At 34.8% G+C, this 14,532-nt stretch overlaps 3 protein-coding genes across 3 annotated transcripts; all 3 read right to left on the reverse strand.

Annotated features, from left to right (window-relative positions):
• Positions 1-19: 19 nt before the first annotated feature.
• Positions 20-2,696, reverse strand: LOC128671691 (organic cation transporter-like protein). The gene is made up of 3 exons (XM_053748389.2): positions 2,126-2,696; positions 852-1,256; positions 20-740 (listed from the first exon to the last, which is right to left on the reverse strand). Exons 1-3 carry the CDS (start codon positions 2,440-2,442, stop codon positions 20-22), a joined length of 1,443 nt encoding a protein of 480 aa, XP_053604364.1. The 5' UTR covers positions 2,443-2,696.
• A 982-nt stretch (positions 2,697-3,678) lies between these two features.
• On the reverse strand, positions 3,679-7,660 carry LOC128671689 (organic cation transporter-like protein). Its single transcript, XM_053748387.1, has 4 exons — positions 7,012-7,660; positions 5,608-5,974; positions 5,092-5,499; positions 3,679-4,685 (listed from the first exon to the last, which is right to left on the reverse strand). Exons 1-4 carry the CDS (start codon positions 7,016-7,018, stop codon positions 3,974-3,976), a joined length of 1,494 nt encoding a protein of 497 aa, XP_053604362.1. The 5' UTR covers positions 7,019-7,660; the 3' UTR covers positions 3,679-3,973.
• Positions 7,661-7,811: 151 nt separating this feature from the next.
• On the reverse strand, positions 7,812-12,981 carry LOC128671688 (organic cation transporter-like protein). Its single transcript, XM_053748386.1, has 4 exons — positions 12,800-12,981; positions 9,842-10,187; positions 9,184-9,591; positions 7,812-8,664 (listed from the first exon to the last, which is right to left on the reverse strand). The coding sequence occupies exons 1-4, from the start codon at positions 12,825-12,827 to the stop codon at positions 7,947-7,949; spliced, it is 1,500 nt and encodes a 499-aa protein (XP_053604361.1). The 5' UTR covers positions 12,828-12,981; the 3' UTR covers positions 7,812-7,946.
• Positions 12,982-14,532: the final 1,551 nt, after the last annotated feature.

A 14,532-nucleotide genomic window follows, 5' to 3' on the forward strand; every position in this document is an offset into this window, starting at 1 on the left:
TGTAATAGTTGCCATCAAACTAAGTTATTCCAATAGATGCATTGTTTTCTGTTCTCCGTGACGATTGATTTCTACCAAATGCTTCACCTTCTTCTATTGTCAACATTAATTGACAGTCTTTTGTTTCCGGTAACAATAAACCTAGCGCTGCAGCTATTATGGGCATGATTCCAAATGCAACAGGAGGACACCATTCCCCAAATTCTCCGAAATCCGCAACAAAAGGCGCCAACATTGATCCCAAACGCGCCATCATAGAGCATATACCAACAGCGGCGTTATGAACTACTGTAGGAAACATCTCCGAGCAATACAAATAACTAATTATGAAGACCATTTGTGTGAATAAAAGGCCAAGGCAGCCAAAGCCAACTGATATGCGGCCAACAGGCATTACAGCTATAGTTAACAAGCAAAAACCGCTTAAGACGTGTGACATCACGAGCAAAGTCCTTCTTTTCATAAATTTTATCAAAGGCATTGCAATGAAACAGCTCATGAATATGACAGTTCCACTTGCAATAACGTTGACATAAACATCCCCGGCTAAATGACTGATGTAGTAAGTGACGCCGTAGAAGCAGTAACTACACACGAGCCACGTAAACGACATGACCAAAATATTCTTCCTTAAGTTTGGTGTTCTGAATAAATCAATGAATGATCCACGTTTTTGTCTAATATGCTCAAGCTGATATAACTCAACTTTTAAAGCAATCTCGTCTACAGGTTTATTATTTCTGAAAAGGAATAATGTTATGTTGTTAGAATAACAGTCAAATTACGATATAAATATAATAAGATTTTTAAAGAAGTTAACTACTTTAGGTACTCAACATATTTTTACATACATTTTTGCAACGTGCTCCAATAACTGTATAGCTGCAGTTGTCTTCTGTTTTGCTAATAACCACCTAGGAGATTCCGGTAATATACAAATGTATACTAATAAAACGATATTTACTAGAGATATACTCAATTGAAGGATGACGTAATCTCTAATGTAATATCCGAATAAAGCTAGAAGCATGTAACCGACAGTGAAGGGTACATGGTAAGCTGCGGCCACCATATCCCGGCATTTGCCGACGTACTCCATCACTATGACAAATCCTACCACCATGACGCCGCCAACAGATGCGCCCAAGAACATTCTCACGATGGTGAAACTCCAAAAATCAGGGAGAAAACTTGTTACAATCCCACTAAATACTTCCAAAACAATGGATACTATTAATGCAGGGCGCCTCCCATACCTGAAAATTATGAAATGGTCATGCTTAAACAAAATTTGTAAGTCTACGTATGTTATTACTACATCTTAAATTCTCATATTTATGTACCTTCAGATTCAGACATGATATAAAATATCACTTTTTGATGTCACTACAGTGATAAAAATATTCAAGGCTCTTCTCATATCGCACGCTACCGCACGTGACTTGAGTTTATTTAGAATTCTGTGCTTGAGAAGAGATGCTGACTACACAATCTCAGCAAATAAACTGCTATTAATGGTTACATTTTTACAAATACGCGGAGCACGCGTTGAGATTAAATATTTCAAATCAAATTTACTTTTAACATTTATTACGTCAGGCTTTTATATATTATCCTTACATGTTATAAAAATATGGCTGCGTGTCTGATAAATTCAAAAACTGCCGGACGGATTTTTGTACAGTTTTCATAATACCTAGATAGCGTAAATCGTAATCCGTAGCGTATCCGTAGTGTACCTAATCCTTATGAAGGTTTAGGTTCATAATTCATTACTCGAGCGAAGTCGGGACAGGTCGCTAGTCTATAATAATAAATCTAAGTAAAAATATAATTAGACAAATATCTTTGAATATAATTATAAATAAAGAATATATAACTTATTATTTCATTTTACGTACAAACAACCATCTTTGAAAACTGAACATGTTATGATTTTTTTTTTCAAAAGATTTTTCTGGTTGTTAACTAAAGGTACCTACGTTAAATCGATCGTCCCTAAACGTGCATACAAAACTTTCAATTCTAAACCTAAAAATGTCACATAAATTTACAGTATACCTACAATATACTTTGATGATCTACAGGAAAAACAGATAATTCACTAGAATAGAAAATTACCCACTTATCAGATGCAATTCCAAACAACAAACTTCCACTTAATACACCGAACTGGAAGGCCATTTGAGTCAGATCTTTCAGCCAAGCGTTCCCACAAATGAGGTTCCACTCCATCACAATAGTCCTTTTGTATTGACTTTTGTCATATACTGGTTCATCACAACATGACTTATTATTTGGACAGTAATACACGGGCGGCGGAGCCAGGAAAATAATGGACATTTGATGGAATGCTGCTCCAAGCTTATTTGGAAATATAATGAAACACAGCCACAAATGATACTTTCCGAAGTCTCCTATCAGACCATTTATGATCGCCATCTCATCGGTCCCATTTAAATTTGATAATAATAATTATTGTAAAATAGTGCATAAAAATATCAGTATAGAAAATAAATTGACTTATGAAATCTAGTAGGCCCGTAAAAATATTCTTGTAATCTTTTTAAATTTCATATTTACTTATCAAATACTAGCTGATGCCCGCAACTTCGTTAGCGTGGCCGAACAACTATTGGTAAGGAGTTAAAATTATTAGAGAGATAAAAAAAATCTTTATATACTAGCACCCGGCACCCGAAGGAAAGACCTTTGAGCCTTTCGAAGGAAAGGCTCAAAGGTCTTTCCTGTGCCATCTTTCCTGGGTGCCAATATATAAGACCTGAAGAGTTACTCACCACGGAGAAAGCCACAAAAAGTCGCCATGGGCGGTATACGCTGAATAAGTACAGTTTCACCGGCACCACTCCCAGTGAAAATCTCGGCTTCAATTACATTTTTATACTTCAACAGGAAATGCTAATCAGCCTGAACAACTTTTATTATGGTATCATTTCTATATTTCTATAGTTTAGCTCGACCATCACTGTTCTTCATCAGGTGTTCCAGTTTTCAAAATCATTTATACCCTACCTATATGTTGCCCAGGCGTCATAGCTATATGACAAAAAGTTTCATTCGAATCCGTTCAGTACTTTCGGAGATTAGCGAGATCATACATACAGACAGACAAAAAATAAAAAAATAAATTGCTTTCTATTATTCTTGTTAAGTATCCCTCTAACCATTTCAGTCAAAAGAACTAAATGTACAGACAAAATATTTCTACTGTTTTATTATATGTATCTTCTATACATATAAAAAACAGTAAAAATATTTTGTCAGTACATTTTAAGTATTACAACATAAAATTGATCCACACGTGTAAACTCATCAACACTTATTGTTTCATTGAATAGAGCTTATTATATAGGTGCTGCAGGCAGCATGAAGAATTATATTTTTATATCAAAATAAAATATATTTTTATTAAGCTGTACCGACCTGCTGCTGCAGCACCTAAAAAACAAAAATTTCTATATACTTAATGTATAATTAGGAGTTACATCTGTGAATCAATTTGATGTGTAGGTAATGCTTAAAATGTACTGACAAAATATTTTTATATGCCTTAGTAGTTACATCACATGTTTAGAATACTTTCTTGTCCTTTAAATAATTCGAAAATCACTAAAGGTGTAAATAGGATTTTTGATTTGATGTTTGGTTACAGTAATAAAACTTTCATAAAACAAAATTTATTTCTTGAATAAAATCAGGTGTCACATTACACACAACATTTGAAGGCCGAAAATTAACAGCTACATACCACTGTGACAGCAATTTTACTATTTAACAGTGCCTTCCTTCCAAAACAATGTACAAAATATTGTACATTGTTTCAAACTTTGTAAAATATAATAAATAATAATTATTAATCTTGAAATGACAGATTAAACCAACGTATGTAGTTATACACGTACAAACGTTAGTTTAATATTCGCTTATTATAATTACTTATTTTGCTGTCAACTTAGCCTTTTATATTTACGTCATGAGAGATTGGTTTACCAAAATTTTCACCTTCTTCTAAAGTCGTCATAAGTTCACAGCCCTTTGTTTCTGGCAACCAGAAAGTTATACAACCTGCAATAAATGGTAGGGTAGCGAACAAAACTGGTGGCAACCAACCTGCTTCTATTTCAGTGTCTATGATAAAAGGAGCTATCATAGACCCAACTCGGGCCATCATTGACGAAGTGCCAAGAGCTGCATTGCGCACCACGGTCGGGAATAATTCTGAACAATATAAATAAACTACAACAAATATTATAAAACTGGTTACAACTCCGACGATAGCGCACACTATAGACCAAACACCTTGGGGTACTACCGTTAACATTAAAAGACACACAGCACAAATGAAATTAAATACTATAACAATAGTCCTTCTTCCCATTACCCTTAACAATGGTATGGAAAGCAGAGTACCAAAAAATGAAACACAGGCACTGGCTGCTACGTTAATAAACACGTTACCATCTAACTGTCCGACATATTGAGAGACACCATAAAAACAATAGCTACAGGTCAGCCAATTAAACGACATACAAATTAGATTTTTCCGCAAATTCGGCGTCCGAAGTAAATCCAGTACGTTTCCCTTCCGTATCGGAGTTTGTTTTGCTATTGCTGCTTGATAAGACTCTACTTCGGATTGAATGTTCTCTGTTGGACGACCGTTCCTGTAAATATATATTTTACATTAACTTGGCACTTGCTTCATTTTCCAGTGGTGATGTCCTCAGATTTACTTGTGTATCTATATTTGTTGTAAGTAGTCAATCTATAAACTAAGTACGTGTGGTAAATTAAACAAATATTATTCAGTGCCTAAGTTAACTTTCTTTTTTTAATACTTAAAATGCGTCTTATTTTAAAGGTTAGCTACTGTATTATTGTGTATTATAGTATCACAAAAAATAACTTGTGAGCATAGTATTGACCCAGGTCGTTGTGATTATAAACGATGTGCATGTGTGTCGAGTGAGTAGTATAAAATTCCTTGCTCTGAAAGGAAGGCCTGTGCTCTGAAAGGAAGGCCTGTGCTCCAACAGAGGGCACGTTTAAATAACTGTTAATGATACTCACACTTGTGCGACACGTGTCAATATTTTCACAGCTTTATCTGTTCTTCTTACGGCAAGCAACCATCTTGGTGTATCAGGTATAAAAATAAAATAGGACAGTAATACAACAGTCGGTACAGAAATCGCAAGTTGTAATTCTCTGAAATCTCGGAATAAATAGGAAAAAAGTGGCAATGTCAAATGGCCTAAGTTAAAGGGTAACTGATATAAAGCAGCCGTCATTTCTCTATGTTTAGTGGCAACAAATTCCATACAAATAACAAAGCCTATGACCATGGTTCCTCCGACAGACATGCCGACTAGAAATCGTATAAAAACGAATGGCCAAAATTCATGAACAACCGCGGTTACTATGCCCATCGACACCTGCAACACCACAGCTCCAAGGAGAGGGTTCTTTCTTCCAAACCTGTAAAGCAATACATACAAAAACATAACATACACCTAACTATATATCTACTTAGGTATATATATTATAAAAATCAATAACGTGACCTAATGTATATAAATTATTCACCTGTCTGCAGCCATTCCAAACAATGGACTGCCTATTAAGACTCCCAATTGAAATAATGTTTGAGAAAAACTCGCCATCCACCTCCTCATACATATCAAATCCCATTCCATGATCATGGTGTTTGTGAAAACTGAATCATCGTACATAGGGGAAGAGCAAGGGCATGTATTATATGTGTTCGTATCGAGGCAAAGGTATGATACTTTTGGAGCCAAGAATATAATAGCCATTTGATGATGCGCAATGGGGATCTTGGATAAGAATATAAGCATACAAAGCAACAGCTGATATTTTCCACAGTCTCCTGTTATCTTATGAATAACATCTTGTGGTGGTGTTGGTGCTTGGTTGGTGGTGTTTGATGACTCTGAAACAATTATATGTATCGTTTCTCATTGTTAATAATTTATAAGCATGTGAGTCATCAAATAAAGAAACATAGTTAAGGATGAATTTGCGTATTGTTCAGACCATGAAGCAAATTAGGTTTAGACAATGTGAATTCAATTGTATCAGGTACTAAGTATTTACTTGATGATCAACGTTACGTGGCATGTGGTTAGGAACACTCGATATCCTTCCCTGTATGTCGTCTAAGGTGATTGTGGTACACAGAGTCTTGGCACCTAATAGGCATCTAATGTAAAATCACAGACAAATCTTAAAAATTTTAAGATTATTCTTTACGCTGGCTCCGGGCTTTACCGCCCCGAATATCGCCGGGAAGTTCAATATACTTCTAACTTTTAGAAACTATATAGTGACATACTCTTACTACACAATAAATAGATGGACCTCATTTCTTGTACACATTAATATTTTATAACAGAAATTAACTAAAATCGTTAGAAATGGATCAAGTAAGTATAGAGTAAGTAGACTAATTTGGACGTGTTTAAATCATTAGCACTAATTATAAAGAACCGGTAGATCTGTGCAATTCGTAACGCTCATTCGAAAAACGACACTCTCCGGCCTCCGGTCATGTTTTGCAACATTTGTTAAGCCGATAAAAATACATTACAGAATTCAAAGGTAACATTTATAATCCCTTATATTTAGCCTACCAATTAGACATAAACAGTGGGTTCCAACCCCACATAATGCTTGTTCGACATTTTAAGGGAAAATCCTACAATGAAAGCTTCCGAGAACAAAGAGAAAAGGTCTTTGTGAAACTAGCAAATCACACTCTGACTCTGACACAAAGTTATGTTTTTGTTAAAGTTACTTTTTCAGAAAGTGTTTCGTATGAAAAAGTTGAGTTGAAAGACTTAAACCTAAGAGATTCCAAAAATTACTCGCGTCGTTCGCCACCAACGAAAATCGCGCGATTCTTTTTCCGAAATTATTTACGCCTAAACATCTCCCAGCATGTGCACTATTTGCATGCAAGATACTTACTCAACATATTTATATGGGCAGAGCCGCTATGCTGTGGGATCTAATAATCTTTGTTACGGCAGTGGTGGATACACCATTACATCACTCGCCCGTGACCCGCAGAACTCCAGGCCTCAGGCCACCAACTGATTTCCACAAAAAAAAGCTATTACGGGAAGTATTCCACAGTGGAGAGTGGTGCAAAAATCGGTCTTATTTAACATTCCTTCATGCGTGATGTAACAACACAGTAATTTAAAAATATATATGAGTAGGTATGTTCAATAGAATATTCTGAAAAGATATATAAACAAGTATAGGGGATCAATGCTGTAAAAGTCATCTGACATTGACATCACTGACTATGAATAACGAAATAAAGAAAAGAATAACGTCATTTATTCTTCTCAAAAGCCGCCGTGAAACTTACCTTGTTAGTAGCATGAAATCCACGAAAAACTCCTGCAATCCACGTTGCTTCATCACTACAGTAAATTGGTAATATAATATACAGTCGCTGTCTGTCCGTCCCTATGTATGCTATGTCCCTATTTATATTTAAAAACTAGCCAACGGGTTTTGATGCGGGTTTTTAATAGATAGAGTAATAAAATAAAAATGTTTATGTTTATAATTTGTTATGATTTTACCCGATAACCGTTATTGTTTAGTAGCTGACGTTTCAATCAGCGGTCGCCCGCCACGGTCGCATCCAATTAAAAATAGTTTAAAACCTTAGGTGCTTATGTAGAAGCAAACGCATGATCATCAAAATAGAAATTTTCCGGTGGAAAGGGAATTACAAAATCATAACTCTTGACTTGACTTAATTTTACAAATTTACACTGTATTTACAAATTTAGCTCGACATTACAATTGATCTTCAATAATGATATGTACAAAATGTGTTACTTAAATAATACCTAACTAACTTATTTGGCTAGGTTTGTAGGTTATTAATATCGTTGATCACTCTTTGTGTCTTGTTTAGCAATATTTTTGCCGAAAGATTCGCCTTCTTCTATAGTTGTCATAAGCTCACATCCCCTTGTTTCTGGCAACATGAAAGTGATACAACCTGCCATAAGTGGTAGTACGGCGAACAATAGAGGCGGCAGCCACGGTGCTACTGCTGCCGTATCTATAACGAAAGGAGCTATCATGGACCCAACTCGGGCCATCATTGACGAAGTGCCAAGAGCTGCATTGCGCACTACAGTCGGGAATAATTCCGAACAATATAAATAAACTACAACGAATACAATAAAACTTGTTACTACTCCGACGATAGCGCACACTACAGACCAAACACCTTCGGGTACCATGGTCAATAGTAAAAGACACGCAGCACAAATGAAATTAAATACTATAACAATAGTCCTTCTTCCCATTACCCTTAACAATGGTATGGACAGCAAAGTACCAAAAAATGAAACACAGGCACTGGCCGCTACGTTAATAAACACGTTACCACTTAATTGTCCGACATATTGTGACACACCATAAAAACAGTAGCTGCATGTCAACCAATTTAACGACATACAAATTGTATTCTTCCGCAAATTAGGCGTCCGAAGTAAATCCAGTATATTTCCCTTCCGTAGGTCCGACTTTATTAATGCTGCTTGGTATGAATCTACTTCAGATTGAATGCTGTCAGTTGGACGACCATTTCTGAAAACATATAATTAACATCATACGAAGTACATACCTACTTCATTAATTTTTATTTTAATCTCTACACATTTTATTATGCTATGTTTACTTGTTCCGATAACGTCCTGAGATTTTACTACACATCTGCCTTGTAAGCATCGTATACTTAATCCATTTTCACTACTAGGTCAATTTACATGAGTTTATGATGTGTCTATTTTCTCTTTCTGTTTAATACGTTTGTGCTTCTCTACTTTTGCCAGAAATCTTTACATGGGACAAGTTATTGTCATCATACCTATTATAGTCAAGACTAACCAACAAATAAATTTTGAAGTAAGTAGTTTAAGACTATGTAAACATGTAGCAGCGCGATTAATGAATTGTAAATGTTACGGTTTATGAAGCCACAATATTTGGGCACATTTGTAGTAGGTAACCCTACCAATGTAGTAACAAAAAGTAGTTAGTACTTTTTGTTAAATGATTTTGGGAAAGAAATCTAAATTGACGAAACATTTTGCATTAGTTACTCACATTTTAGCGACACGTTTCAATATTTTCACAGCATCGTCTGTTCTGTTCACGGCAATCAACCATCTTGGTGTATCGGGTACAAAAATAAAATAGCACAGTAATACAACCGTCGGTATGGAAATCGACAGTTGGAATTCTCTGAAATCCCTGAAGAAATAGGCAAAAAGTGGCAATGTCAAATGGCCTAAGTTGAAGGGTATCTGATATAGAGCAGAAACCACCTCTCGGTACTGCGTTCCAACGAATTCCATAACGATGACAAACCCTGTAACCATGGTGCCTCCCACAGACATGCCAACTAGGAATCGTACAAATGCGAAAAGCCAATAGTCTGGAATAAACCCGGCTATTATGCCCATCGACACCTGCAGCACCACAGCTGCAAGCAACGGCATCTTTCTTCCAAACCTTAAAATTATCAATACAATAATGTATTAACTGAAATAAAATAAATTGAAACGAATTTGTAAAGGCAATTAATCGATACTAACATTTTAAAGAGAAAAGATTTGTTTTTTATTTTTAATGAATAATTTCAAAAACTACTGGTCAGAATTTGATGAAATTTGGCACAGAGGGAGACGAAAGCTTCAGGAGTAACATAGGATATTTTTTCGTTATGGTTTCACTCGAGCGAAAGTAATTGTAATATATTTACCTATCGGATGCCATTCCGAAGAACACACTTCCCAATAAAGTTCCCAGCTGAAATAAAGTTTGAGAAAAACTTGCCAACCACTTCCTCCCACATATCAAATGCCATTCCGAAATAATAGTAGATATAAAAATTGACGTATCATACTCGGGCTCCATGCAAGGACAAGTATTATTTGTGCCCGTTTCATTACAGGAATATGATACTTTTGGTGACAAGAAAATTATAGCCATTTGATGGTAAGCCACGGGAAATTTAGACAGGAATATCAGTGCACAGAGCCACAGCTGGTATTTGCCGAAAGATCCAGTTATCCTTTGAATAACATCTTTATCTGGTGCTTTTATTCCTGAAACAACAATAGGAATCGGTGCATATTTATCTTTTTCATTAATACGGGAACACTCGCTTATTATAAAATCCATCGCACGTAGGAACGAACTATAAACTACCAACTTTGCGGCAAGTGAGTGCTCCTGTATTTATTGTTAACATGTAAGTATATTTCACACATAAGTTTTAATTAAAATCCAATATGGACAATGTAAGTAAATGGTCCAATCATTGTAGTTGGTCTACATAACTTATCTATTCTAACGAGATAACAGAGTGGTCTGTGACATTTCCCTTGTGCAGCTGGATAAATTCATCACATGAATGTTGATATTTAGACTTGTTTTAATTACTTAGTGACAAATACTTACATGACAATACCACATAGCACTAAGTGTACCTAGGTATGTGTAGTGTTATAGAAATTTTTATTCAGTAGGAATAATCTGCTATTTATTTAGCCACAATTTACTAAAGTAGGTAATTGAAGAAAATAACTATCATTCAGTGCTCACTGTGGTTGAGTTTGTAGAAGAAATAATGTCAAACCTATTATATTGAATGTCAACATAATTCAATACGGAACCACACGTGCGTGACGGTTATGGTCACCACCAAAAGCTAACAAATACGTCAAAACTAATCAGAATAAATTAGTTGAACATCCTTGTAAATAAGAGGGGACCCGTTATGCATTTTATAGTATCATTACTTTACTAAAAGGCCAATTGACGGACTTACTTGACTGTAGTATCTAATACATACCCAGGAAAAGTGTCAAGTTTAGATACCTACCTACCGTAGTAGTTTCACACTTTTTAACAAATACAGCACTTTCAGAAGTTACCTATTCTAACTTCTAAAAATAACCAACTCGGACATTTTTTCTAATATTTACAAATATATGTAACTTGTATGACCTGTCAAAAACATTCCTAATTAATAAAACTAATTCAGAAAAAAATAGCAAATTTTACACATACATGTCCTCGTGGTTAAGTTTGTAGGTGGAAGACCATTGAGAAGAAGACACCACGTATTGGTAGCCAATATAGAAGTTTAGTTACTAAAGGAACCTACACAAGCAACATAGGTAGGTAGTATTGTGATTGTTAATACTTGTCTCTCTCTCATCTGAGCGTATTCCCGGTTTTTTTTAGCCGTTGGACGTCGAAGCCCTGGGTCCGTTAATATTTAATTAAGTAAATTATGTATTTAATTAAGTAAATTTTATTAAGTAAATTAAAAGTTATGTTTTAATGATATAAATATGAAACTACAAGAACTTTTGAGCAACGTTGATGTATGAGTGGTTAAGTTATTAATACTTAGATAAGTACTGCTATTATCAATAGGTAAGCGTGCACTGGCCAAGAGTAAAGTCCATTTTATAAGGCAAAATCGTTTATTATTTAGACAACAAAGACAAAAGATGAAATACAAATAACCAGAGTTTTATCAAACTTTCCATTACCCCAATTATTATTTGATAAGTAATTACTACTATTTATATTTCAACAAACTGATTTGCTAAAAATAATCATTCTTTTTTATTTAAAATAGTAAAATAAATTCTAGTCTATAGTAAAATATATTGAAACTACTAAATATTTTGAACTTTGTGTCTACAATTTTTTTGACACAAAATAATTTTGTCTAATTATAACAAAAAAATCTTTCGATTTCTATGTTTTCATATATTAATGAAAAAAAAAATTGTAAGAAACAATAATGGTAAGCTCTTCTGGCATGACAGGGACCAACACTGTTCAAATGAGTTTCTTTCGGCATTTCTTCTCAGCAGTGGTCGTTCCGAAATGCCAGTAGTTTGTAGCTTGTGAAAAATAACTATTTAATATTAAAATTGACGTGAAAAAGTGCCTGTGAAGGTCTAATTTCTAAATAAATGATTTGAATTCAAATGTAATTAAAATACAACTTTTGTAGGAGGTATTTAAATACTTACTAGTTTAAGAATATGGAATGCGGCAATATCTATATTTGCAATGACCTTAAAAATAGCAGCCTCTCATAGTGACCTAAAACTTTAATTGAAACGTAGACGCAGGTTTATTTATTTACTACTTAGCTTTCTACCAACAACAACAAATAAGTATCAAGTACATAATAAGATAGGTAAATACTAACAAGAACGAATTGATGCATGCGACTCTCCCGCATTAGTGTCAAGACAAGGTAACAACAGGTTTATGTAAAGGTCAGTTTATTCTTTCCGCGGTTCGAGGTTTAAGTTTAAAAATGATACTTTTTCCATAAAAACTATTTACAACTAGGCCTATAGGTAAAGTGTAAAGTCGACATTACATCGACCTATTTAAAACATTAAATAGTTAATACTTAAATTTAAATTCTTCAATTAAAGTTAGTTCAAATCTATAAGGCGTTTGATTTTAATAATTCATTTAGGTTTCTTTTCATTAGCTGGAAAAAATTACCTAGGTACCTCTTTGTCTATTAAAAATAGGAACAAGGATTATAACGAAAGTTTCCCACGACACAAGGAATATAATGTCAGTTCCCAATTTTTTTCTCAAATCAATGAAGAGTGAAGGACCTAAATTTGCAAAATCGGGGTCGACTGTGTTCGCACTACTTTCACATTCTTACCTTTCTGTTTGGTATTCTCCATTTCCATCGTTTTTGTTATCGCCCAGTTCAGGACACTGTTTATCACACACAGTTAAATCTCCCAGGGTTTAAATGCAACACGTTATTTCACCAAGGCTTGCAGAGGCAAACTGTCCTAACTTCTGCGAATCACTTGCGCTTACGCCGCTCTCTTTTAGTCAAGTGCACGCGATTTGCACATCAATTTATACTCAGCAAAAATGTCAAAATTGTCTGTAGATATATGTATAACTTGTGAGTTATCTACCGCATTAGTTAACAGTATTGTTGGTTGTTTATCTTGTCTTGTTTTCTCCATGTTATTTGATATAGACTATTATCGTTGCTCATCTGTTGACTTGACTTTGGGTTAAGCTGAAGCTTAGATTTCAGTATTGAAGTTGGGTACGTAATCTACCTAAATTGAGTAGGTTTATTAATGCTGCCGGGCATAAATTTATGACAAACAATGAATTAGCTTTATTAGCACATGAGGCTGCACCACAATGGGATAACAACACCTATCTACACACGCAGTCACATTTGTTTACACACAGCTGGAATGTGAAGAGGCTTCCCGTTCCTGGTTCACCTCAGTTAGTTACCATGCAATTTATGGATTTTGTGTAAAAAGTTTAAAACATGCAATAATGAAATAGTCTTATCAATTAGATAACTTATGATTATATTCGATAATATTTATCTCGTGGCAACCTCTCTAAGATAAATAGGAATTCCTTAACCATCAATAATCCACACCTATTCTATTGACAAAACCTAGGCTGAATAATATTCTATCTATGCGGCGAAATTGCAATTAATTTGGTTGTTGTGCTATACCTACAGATTACCGCATTCTATTGTTAATTTTTAAACGCACCATTTACATTTTTAAATCTTGTATAAATTTTAATTTTCGTAGGTACTTAAGTTATCTTATTAGAAACAAACAATATGTACCCATGTAACTAAGTGCAGTGTGGCTGCTCCCAATGAAAATAAACAGATAAGCTTCCTCATGCGCTTTAGCATATATCGTTAAAGTAGGGGAAACAACTTCGCGTATTGAGGTCTAGAACTAGAACAGCCACGCACCATCAACTAGCTACTTTCAAAGGTAGTCTTCGGAAAACCCGTCGCCATATTCCTTTAACCTTTAATAATATACACTATACATAAATACTTGATATTCCTATACATAAATAAATAAATATATTAGGACAAATTTCACAGATTGAGCTAGCCTTGAATTAGTATCGCATAACAAAAGTCTCGAACTTACTAGACTTTTGTTATGTGATACTAACTCAACGATACTATATTTTATAACCTATACATATAAACATCCAAGACCCGGGCCAATCAGAAAAAGATCATTTTCCATCATGACCCGACCGGGGCTCCAACCCGGGACCTCTCGGTTCAGAGGCAAGCACTTTACCACTGCGCCACCTAGGTCGTCAAAAGTAGGTAGGTATTATAACTAAGTATGTATAGGTCTGTTAGATGAAGTTTTGCTGTTTGGTTGGATGGCCTCCAAGTTTCAGAAAAAAATACCTACACACAGTATACAAGGCACTATTTTTTTTTCACACACAGACACTTTTCTACTGCACAAATTCAATGAGCAAGATGATGAAACTGCAACTCAGTTTTGTTTTCTAAATTAATGATGACAAGACGTAACACAAAAAATTGTTTCCTTCTTCAAATTGGATGGAACGTCATCGTTT

The sequence above is a fragment of the Plodia interpunctella genome, chromosome 8, assembly GCF_027563975.2.
Source record: "Plodia interpunctella isolate USDA-ARS_2022_Savannah chromosome 8, ilPloInte3.2, whole genome shotgun sequence".
NCBI lineage: Eukaryota > Metazoa > Arthropoda > Insecta > Lepidoptera > Pyralidae > Plodia > Plodia interpunctella.

Coding starts and splice junctions, on each gene's coding strand:
- LOC128671689 (XM_053748387.1), bottom strand. Junction 5,500..5,607: donor TTTGGAATGGCTGCAGACAG/GTGAATAATTTA, acceptor ATTGCTTTACAG/GTTTGGAAGAAAGAACCCTC. Junction 4,686..5,091: donor TTGACACGTGTCGCACAAGT/GTGAGTATCATT, acceptor ATATATTTACAG/GAACGGTCGTCCAACAGAGA.
- LOC128671688 (XM_053748386.1), bottom strand. CDS start 12,827: ATGGAAATGGAGAATACCAAACAGAAAG. Junction 9,592..9,841: donor TTCGGAATGGCATCCGATAG/GTAAATATATTA, acceptor GATAATTTTAAG/GTTTGGAAGAAAGATGCCGT. Junction 8,665..9,183: donor TTGAAACGTGTCGCTAAAAT/GTGAGTAACTAA, acceptor ATATGTTTTCAG/AAATGGTCGTCCAACTGACA.
- LOC128671691 (XM_053748389.2), bottom strand. CDS start 2,442: ATGGCGATCATAAATGGTCTGATAGGAGACTTCGGAAAGTATCATTTG. Junction 1,257..2,125: donor TTTGGAATTGCATCTGATAA/GTGGGTAATTTT, acceptor CATAATTTTCAG/GTATGGGAGGCGCCCTGCAT. Junction 741..851: donor TTGGAGCACGTTGCAAAAAT/GTATGTAAAAAT, acceptor ATTCCTTTTCAG/AAATAATAAACCTGTAGACG.